This window comes from Stegodyphus dumicola, chromosome 3, assembly GCF_044657685.1.
Source record: "Stegodyphus dumicola isolate Sdum_Otavi_A_Nest chromosome 3, ASM4465768v1".
NCBI lineage: Eukaryota > Metazoa > Arthropoda > Arachnida > Araneae > Eresidae > Stegodyphus > Stegodyphus dumicola.
Window position 1 is genome coordinate 128,456,192 of NC_140770.1, and position 10,618 is coordinate 128,466,809.

The 10,618-nt window shown below is 27.9% G+C and overlaps 1 protein-coding gene across 1 annotated transcript in view; it reads left to right on the forward strand.

Annotated features, from left to right (window-relative positions):
* wls (Wnt ligand secretion mediator) overlaps positions 1 to 10,618 on the forward strand; it is a 101,073-nt gene extending 90,455 nt beyond the window's left edge. Inside the window, exon 13 of the mRNA XM_085813306.1 lies at positions 881 to 10,618. Within this exon, the coding sequence (XP_085669432.1) occupies positions 881 to 1,005 (125 nt within the window). The 3' untranslated portion in view covers positions 1,006 to 10,618. The remainder of the gene's footprint in view (positions 1 to 880) is intronic.

A 10,618-nucleotide genomic window follows, 5' to 3' on the forward strand; every position in this document is an offset into this window, starting at 1 on the left:
TAATAGCTCTTCCTCCTACTCAAGTTAGTGTGGAAAGACTCTTCTCAGCTCTAAAGTTTATCAAATCAGATCTATGGCCGTAAAACAAAGATCTTTTGAAGCTATACTTTTTCTTAGAAATAACTGATGCCAGTTTTTCCATTTCATAATAAATGCTAATTAATATGAGTAATTTGCTATGCCATCATTTTTTTTTTTTTTTTTTTTTTTCCCCTGTCGCATCTATTACTTCTTTTACGTTAAAAAAAAATAAGTTGTAACCAATGTGTATATGTTTACACACACACACACACTCATCTATATATATATATATATATATATATATATATATTCCTTACCAACTCCACAGCCCTGCTTCCAACCAACAGCTACCTAGAAAATATTTTAACAACTCAGTATCGCACCTACCAATAGTTGGTTATTGAGATTGAAGCAGAACAGAGACCTATTTGAGGTCTTCAGCAGAAAGCATTTGGTTACATTGTAGAAGCAGGCTAATAATCTATAGTCTCTGAAGGCAAACATACTTAAAAAATCATTACAATCTTCATACTAGACATCAGAAGCATCATTTCATGTCTAGAAGCAACATTTTTTCATGAAAATATGAGTATATACCAATCTCTGAGAATAAAATTCTGTCTTGATTCTTTTATGAGCCATCATTTGTCAAAGTAGATCTCTTGGTTTCATATATCCATGTCGAATATGTTGAGATTATTAGTGTTAGCCATCCTCAAAGAGTTAAATTTGTGAAGGATTTACTATGAATTTTTTAAATATAAAATGTCTTTATTCATTTTTAACATTTTGTGAAGATTTGTGAATGTCTTTAGTGGCAATTATGTGATCATATTCAAGTTATATCTCCCTCTGTTAGATGCTATTTCATCAACACAAGAAGAGATAGAATTTAGTCGACTTACAACTTCTGAGCCTTCACCATCGGAGCCAACTGAGATTTCCAGCCTCACTGGCTTAGCTAAAAAGGCTGCATTTGATTAAAAATTGTGTAAAATAAGTTAACAGCATTTAACTTGATTATCTCATAAAATTATTTTTTGTATTTAGCTTTATGTTTTCTTGTTTGACGCTTCAAGTTCATATCTAAGAAATCATATGAGTTTTGATTAAAACTATGGAGTTTTATTTTCAACATCAAAGCATTTATTTCTGCCATTTCAAGCTGCTGTGTTTTTTACATATAAATATGTCATGAATTATTTTTTATATTGATCAACGCAGGTGGATATAATCTCATTTTCAAGCATTTGGTAGGATATATAAATAAAGCAAAATTTTAAATGTTATGTTTATTAAATATTTTTTCCTGCATAAAATTATTCATTTGGTCAGAAATTGTTTTTTATTTTTTGCAATTATTTAGGTGGCTGGAAAGTAATTTTGTCTTCCAAAGTGAAAAAAAAAAAGTTAATATAATTTTCATAGAATTTTTCTTAAGATCTGTCTTATTGATTATTACTAATAATAAAAAATTCAGTTTTTAATTTTTTTCAATTCTTTCTTTTCAAAACTGAACTTTTATTCATGATCATTGTGTGTATTTTATGAGGTTACTAAACTAATAACTTGTGATCTCTGCCCAGTGTTGAGGGCATACGTCAATTAATTGCACCTTGCTAATAGATAACAAATGTAGAATGTACCTAACAGTTACTACATATATTAGTAAAAAAATGTTTAAAAATACCTATTTAAAATATTTAAAATCAGATATAGGATATGTTTTCCATTAGGATAACACATATCAAAGAATTTTCTGAAGAAAGATATATGTATCAATACTGTGCATTGTTAGTTGTTATTCCCACCTGTTATAACAAAGTTTTTGTTTTAAAAGTAATAACTGTCAATAAAAAGTTTTTAAGGGATTGCATTCTATTCCATTTTTTGTTTATTTAAGTAAATTGACCTAAAAGATATATTTCTTATGATTAGAAATATTTTACCAATTCTCAAAATGAGTTGATGATGAAAATATGTTTTCTCGCTGGAATTTGGCACAAATATCTTTCATGAAAAAGTATTTTGGTGTGTATTATGATAATAGTGGAAAAGATCTAAAATAGATTAATAAATTACTTAATTGCTTTTCGGGAAGCCAAAGTTCCTTTCCTACCAATATATGTATTGTTTTAGCAAGAGGAGGAAATTTATTTAAATAATGTAAATTGGACGAGTAGTGTATAAAGTTATACAAATTTTAATATTTAAAGAATCATATCTCAAAAAAGTAGTGAACGCACAAGCTTTTATTAAAGTTTCCATGTTTTGTATTGTGTGATTTTATAACTGTTTGCAGCTAATATCCTGACCCTTTTATAACTGTAGGGACCACTTAAATGAATTTTTTCTGTAAAACATGTTACCTATTATTGTGTTCTACAAAACCGAATGTTAGATTCCTTGAAATTCACATTGTTACGAAAACAATTTGTATGGAGTTTTAACCAGTTGTACAGCCATTTATTGACTTGATAGTTTAGAAATTTTAATTTACTAGATTTGTATATATGTAACTGTTATATTATATCAGTTTGCAGAAGTATTTATGTAGTTTTTTTATGTTCAGATTTCTGTTGAAATTTATGTGCATTTGCCCTTAATTTTCTGACATCATTATTTCCAAATTTCTGTTAATCATTAAATATTTCTTTTCCCCAAAAAATGCATATGTTTAATGTAAAGGACATTATTTCTTATGTACTATTCCAAATTCTATGTATCATTTTTTATTAAAAGTGAACATTGTAAAAAGCTATCTAAATTTTAAATACTGTGATTTGGCAACTACTCCTTCTTCATACGTTAAACAGTAAATAGCAAAATCATATGTTAAAAAGATAATGGTTTAATTAATTTCAATAAAATGTGTCTGACAGATTTTGATAATATAGACAGTAATGTACATTACAGAGAACTGCATTGAAAATTTGGTAATTTATTATTAAAATATTAGCATATAGAATCTGAATTCTTTAATTGGGGTATATGTTTAATTGAAAGATTTTTCAGGCTCAACAATGAGAATTTACAAAATTGTTATTGAGTTTCTTCCCTCTAGAAATTTATCACTCTTCTTGTAAAAGCTCTTGAAATTATAGAAAATGTAAGAAAAGTAGAGCAGTTAAAAGTTAAACATCTTTATTGAATTTAGCTTAGGTAACCTAGATAACTTTGGTAAAGCTTATTGTTATATTATTTGTTGGACTATCAAGAAAACAATGTATAGTCAGAAAGTGTATTCATTAACTTAGGATTGAAAAGAAATAGCTTCAGAACCATGTTGGCAATCAACATTTTTGTAAAAATTCTTTGCCAATACTGATTAATATTCCAAAAATCTATGGCAATATTCCAGTCCATGGATCAATCTGAAAATTAATTTGGGACTGTAAGCTCTTGTCTTCATATTGTGTTCCATACAAGCTTTTTTAAAAGTTCTGGTAAAGTGAACATTTCAAAAATATTTTGAATAATATGTTACCTGAAAAGCTAAACATCTATAAAGATTAATTAAGCCATTTTTATTTGTATAGTTATCTAAAATAATATGAACTAGAATAGTTTTCACAAGACTAATTATAGTAGAATTCCATTTTCTGTGTAGTGGTATATGGAACACTGGTATATTTAAATTGCTTTTTTAATATTTGTAATTACTTATCTATTAATGGTAGCTGTTTAAAAAAAATGCACCCACCGAATCATCAAATCTTGAAGGCCACTGGGCTTGAGCATATTCTATCATTAATTTACAATTGTGCATATTTTCAAGGTCAAATTTATTAGATTTATTTATATGAGAGAATATCAGTGATACAATTAACTAATCACATCATATAAAAATAATTGTCAGACCTTCTATATGCAGTTTTTGTAAGAAGAATTTTTCCATAAATGCAGAGTTGTCTGAAGCTTGCTACTGTGCAATTAAAAAAAAAAAAAAAAAAAAAAAAATTATTTTTTATTTGGGAGAAAGTAATTCTTCATCAGTGGTGTCTTCAGCTATCTAGGAATGAACTTTTTAAAGATATTTTAATACTTCTTGACAATAACTTTTACATTTCACCCTTTAATTACCTTGATTGATCTAGTCAACTCATAACTGTACACAGCCTTCCCATTTGATTTCATCAAACGATATCAGTAACATTTGCTAATCTGTTTTTTATGGCAAGATATTCATTTTAGTTGAACTTAGCATTTATTTATGGATTTGAAACATTAATAGCTTTTTTACATGTATTTTTATATAAAATTAGCATAAAGTAAAATGGCTTAACTTTTGAGTCTTAAGAGTATGTAAATGATGTATTTATTGTTACCAGTCTAAAAAAAAATCAAAATGTACTGCATGGAAAAAGGCTATTTTATCAACTTTTTCCTTGATTTAAAGTAGTTATGTTTGTTTGGTTTTCAGTACCTAAAAGTTCCATTTAAATGCAATAAATCTGTAAACCAGAGTGTTTTTGTTGAATGTAGTCTTTAACCTGGCAGAAATACATGTATAAAATATTCTTAGTTATGGTATGAATACAAAAAGTCTCTTTTCATGATAAATATGACAATGGGATTGCTTAAATATACAGAATTAAAAATGCTTCTTTATGAAAATTGTCCAAGGTATTTAAGAACGATTGTGTGACTTAACATTTTGTATATGGTTGGTGATAAACCTGTGATATTTTCAGTTTATGAAATATATCAATGACAGGTTTGATCATATGATGCCTTTGAGTAAAATATATATGCAAAATACATTTTTACAGTTTTTACATATATCCTCAAGGGAAAAAATTCCGATAAACAACTGTTTCTGTATCATATTCAAGATCCTGTTGAAGAAAAGATAATTCTGTAACATTTAAAATTAATCTCCAAGAAGTTATCAAAATTTATGTGACTTTAACACACACTTTCCACTATGAAACAGACCGTGAAAACTACTGGTGTTAGGGAGCCATATAAAAATTGATTATGCTAGATAAAAAAATTTTGAATTCGAATGTATATATATACTTAAATTAATTCGATCCCCTTGCCTTTTTTTGGGGGAGGGGCGTTTAAAAATTTACGTTTTGTACATTTGAGCTTACTCTATAGCCACTCAAGAGAATATTTAATCGTACAATCATATTCAAGAGACATTTAATCTTGCAAGTTTGAAACATACTATATTATTACAACCTTTATTAAATGTGTGCAAAGTACAAGAAATTTTATAAATTAATAATACACATTTTAAATGATTTATATAATTTATTTTTCATATTTTATGTTAGATATTTTGATTACACAGTTCATTCATGTTTATGCTGAAGGGTTAAGTTGTTGCTATATTACCATTAGCATATTGCCAGTGGAAATTTTATTTCATTACACCGTCCATTATCATGAGCATATTATGACATTTTGTATTTCATCTTGAGTTGTGATTTATATGTTTAATTTTTTTGCCAGTATTTTACCTTTTGTTTATCCTGTGTCTGTGATTAATTTGTTGTGGTAACAGATTTAAGTTTTTTTTTTTAGTTTGACAAATAAGTTTTTATTTGGGGGGAGTAAATTAATGTATTTATTTGCATTATGATCAAAAGTTATCTTTTGTATTATGTTGTGTCTATTTGTTGACTTATTGCCATATGAATACATTGCCAAATTTTATCTTGAAATGTGTTTTGCTTGAATATTTAAATGAAGGTTAAGCTGCTGTATATAGTATTAATTATTTTGGTGCTGGTGTCTGTTTTTTATATGCTATTTATATGTATGTCCTGCCATTTTTCTGCCTTTCTACAGAAAACTCAGTCATGTCTGTATTTGATTTTTTTTAATGTCTGTAGATACAGATACTTAAGCTGTAGTCAGATCTGCTTATTAAAGTAGGTACTTTTGCACTGAAAATTAGTAAGTGAGATGTTCTGTTTTTTGGAATTCTTAACATTGCATTTATACATTAGAATCAAAACTTGATAATGTTAAAAAAATAAATATGATCTTAATGATTTCAAATTTTTTTTCTATACTAATATTATTCACTTTGTTTTAAGTAACTGTTTATGATCAAATAACTGTCATTATCGTAAATATGACTTTATTGTCATTATTTTGAGAAAAGTTTTTCTTGTTATAAATTTTCTTTCCTTTCTTCTTTTTATATTTTTTTAAATAGTAAGATTCTTCTTATAAACCTTTCTTGGTTTGCCTGGTGTACCCTTAAGTTTGCAGTGCTTCTGGAAACCAAATGTAACTTTTTACAGTTTTGCAAGTTCCAGGTTTTCATAAGTTTTGGCTTCTGAATAACCAATAAGAAGACCTTCTTCATTCTTTGGCAAAAGTTTTTCGTATTAGAGTTGGTCAGCACAAAAGCTTTGCTTCCTGTTTTTCTCAAGGGACTGTCGGTATTAGTGTTTTAGGCTTTTTTTTTTTTTAGACTAAATTTGATCTGTCGATAAAATTTCTGTATTTTGATTTAAATATTAGACACCATTTCAACTAATGTGCGACTTGCACATTATAAATTTTGTTGAGTTCTTCACTCAACTGAAAATTGTCTTTTTATGCTTGCATTCTCTAGAAATTAGTTTAATTTATGACTTATGAATTCAAATATATTATCACTTCAGAAAATTTTTCTCCTTTTCAATTATTAATTTATACTTCTTGAGTATTCTCTCATGTCCATAAATGTAATTTACAGTTTTTAACATTTGTCATACAATGTGCAACATACGGAACTTCATAACATACATCTCGATTGCTTGGTAGCTTGCAAGATGCTGTACAGTCAAAAGTCGTTAATCCGGACTTGTCGGGACTTCGGCGATTCCGGATTATCGATTTTTCCGGATTATAGATCATCAGTTTAAATCGCATAAGATGGCATGCAGAAATTCTAAAATTAAAAATATGAAACCATAATTTATGAAATAAAGAACAATTATGATCTAAAGGGTATCAAAATTTACAACAAAAAAAAAAAAAAAAAAAAAAAAAGCTTAATATTTGTTTACTTTATTAAACATTTCTTTCAATGTAAGTTGTTTAAGTTGCTTCATTTGATGTGATAATACTTTCTCTTTAATTCTATAAACAGACATAATTTTTTGTTCAGTTACAAAGTTCCGCTGTTCAAGACATGTTATTTGCTGTGCGAAGAATACCGACTAACTTGTCAATCGAAATTTTTTCGTTTTCACTAACCTTTTTGTCACATTCTTTGTGTCTTTATCCATTTTTTGCAGCAAGTCCACTTTTTGTTTGATGGACATCAAAACATACTTTTGTTTTGTACGATCCTTTGGGAGCTCCAGATTCGGAAATTCTATTTGACATAATCGAAAGTTCAAGTTTACTTTTATAGTATTGCTCTTACAGTCTGCAAAAAATAATAAGCCGGATCCAATTCAAAAATTAAGGAACAACGCAATCATTAACATTAACTGAAATAGATAATTAGATAATTTTAGCTTATATCGTTCGTTATACATAAAACGTGCACGCGAAAACGTATTCTGCGCTTGCGCACATGCAAATGCGCAGTCATAAGGAGACTTACACGCACGCGTAAACGCTTATGTGCATGTGTCAACACGGCGCATGCGCAGAAAGTTTTTAGCTTTGAGGTCCAGATTATAGATCATTCTGGATTATGGGTGTCTGAATTAACGACTTTTGACTGTCTATTTTGATCTTTAACCTACATACCGTTTTGCATAATGTTGCTTAAAATTAAGTTACTTTTTAGCTTGGAAACATGGCAAAACATTATTTAGAATTACCTCTTTTTTTTTTTTTTTTTTTTTTTTTTTTTTTTTTTTTTTTTAATGTGAATTTGTGAAATTCAGTTTTATTATTGCCCACATGTGGAGGAGCATTAAGATACTATTTATATATTCCTAGTTCTCACATGCTTTTTCGTCATTTTTTTTAGCTCGTGCTTTTTTTTTTGATGTTTTACATCTTTTTTTGTTGCAGTCCCAACATCTAATGGCTAATTTTCTTAATAGAGCTTATTTTTACATTACCATTAAATTTAGTAATTAAAGCATCCTGAACTTGACTGTTTTGCTGCATTTTAAATGTATGCCTTTTCTCTTCCTGTAATAACCTAATTTTTAAAGCCTGGCCATTGATCAGAAGATTCTGCCACTATTCCAAAGCTATCAGATTCCTTGGTTAAGCTACAAAGAAACAAAATCATTAAAAACTCAATACACATTTTGGCAAGTTTATCTATAACTTCAGAGAAATTTGTTAAATGCTTCTCTGTCATTTCATTAATTTGCATCTTTTTGTAAATTAGTTGTTTCATTAAACTAATTTCTGTTATAGATACCTTAGGTTGATATATTTCATGCAAGTTTAATCAAGCTTCATTTGACATTTTACCGTTTTTATGTGCATTATCTCTTGTGATTTTATGCACTTACTTCAAAAGCTTTTTGATATTTTGTAACCCATTTATCAATTTCTACTAGATTTGGCTTTGTAACATCAGTTTTATGAATGTCTATAGATAACTTTAGCTAAAATCATTTTGATTTTAAATATGTGTATTTCAAATTGGTTTTATCAGACTCTGTTAACTTAAGTTAAAGTCAATCATTTTGCTATTATTTTCATTTAAACCTCGCGTTTCACTCAAAGATACCTACTTACCAGGCAAAGCATTTACAAGACTTTTTGATAATGGACCCCTTTCTCACTGTTGCATAAAAGAAATAAAAAGGAGGTAACTATAATTTTAGACAATTCACACCACAACAAAGGAATCCTTAATGTGTTACACACAGTGTTATTTAAGGATGTATTGCAGGCATCAAACATATGGGGAGTCCGGGTTTTTTTACTGTATTAGAATTCTTGTTCTTCTACTTAGAAACTGGGGCAACAATAATGACAACATCAGCATCATTGCATCTTGTCATATATTCCAGTCGCTAGTTGCACTGAGTCAATGTATTAAGAGTGATCATAATATAAAAGAAAACAAAAGCATTGAAGCATCAAACGGGAATCCAAGGCACTGCAATTTAATTGCAGCTAAGCCCAGGTAAGTAGGAAAGGCAAATTTCCAATAAGTTAATCATGATCAATTTCACTTTGCATGTATTTACTATCAGAAAATTGACCAGACTGTCAAAATACATAAATTTGGAAAAGCTTTGCTGTATTATTTCTTTTGATGCCAGATCGAGTGTAATAGGATTTGACTTCCCCCCCCTCTTACAGCATAGAAATTTGGATTCAGATCCAAACAGGTTTTTACATATTTAATTATCATTTTGAATCTGATAATCTTCAGCATATAATACAAATATGAGAAAAGTAACATTTGGAGAACAGACCCCTGGAAAAATTACTGTTGCCAGACATTAGCCAAACAGTCATCTTACCACCAGATCTTTAGAAAATGTAATCAACACTAGCTTTGTTCATTTACTAAAATCATTCTTATAACTGGGATTATGTTAATAGATAATATTCTATGAAGCTGGAAATTTTTTCACAAAAATAGTTTGCCCATAGTTTGGAGACATGCTGATTACATACTTATTTTATTAAGAAGGCTATTCCATAAATCAATATGGCATTAAGACTATTGAACTATATGTGCATTTTGAGGAAGGCGATTTCCACTCTTGTGTGGCATTTATGACACACAAAAGAATGGAAATTACCATTCTGAATTACTTTTCAAAATAGACAACAGCTTTAGAAATTAATGAAATCCACTATATGTATAATTAATGTTTTATGTGAAAATTTTCTATTTTCTACATCCCCTTTTGAAAACTGAGTTATATGAGTTTGGACAAATTTAGCTGGATGCATTGCAAATGACATTGAGTTATGGGAAGACAGGAATTGTAATTTGATGGTATGTAAAAATGGATAAAAATATACAGTAGCAATATCTGTTTTAATGATTTATCTGTATCTGAATGACATGTGAATTATTTTAAAGCAACTGCTAAATTTGAAAAGCTTTTGAATAAATTATTTTATACATCTTAATGTATAATGTTATTTCAGTTTAATTTTAACAATGTCAAGCAGAATATTCATTGACATTTTCTTTATAGTTTTAATGATTCTAAAGATGATACTAATTTTTTGATATTCAGTATGATGTAAATCCTTCAGAATTAGATATTTTTGGATGATTGTCTTTAAGGATATTAATTTTTTAAATACTTCTTTGAAAATAAAGAAAATGAGTTTAATATTTTGAAAGTACAGTTGTAATAATAGATATAACAATAGAAATATTAATTCTTTTCAGATCCTTAAATTTTTAACATTAGGCTGTAACTGCTATTATAGAATTTTAATTATTGTGACATATTTTTATTGAAAATGTTAAATATTTGACATAAAATCTACAGCTACATTAAAAATGGTTTGTTTGGTGCTTAAGTATATTAAAAATTTTTAATTTAAGCAAGTTTTAATTTTATGCAAAGCTAGAATCCAGACTTGTATGAAAGCTAAATTTCTTTTTGTAATTTTTTATTTTATTATTGATTGCTAGTGGTTGTTTCATATAAGTGTAGGTAATATTGTGTCAGTAAAGCTTTTTTTATACATG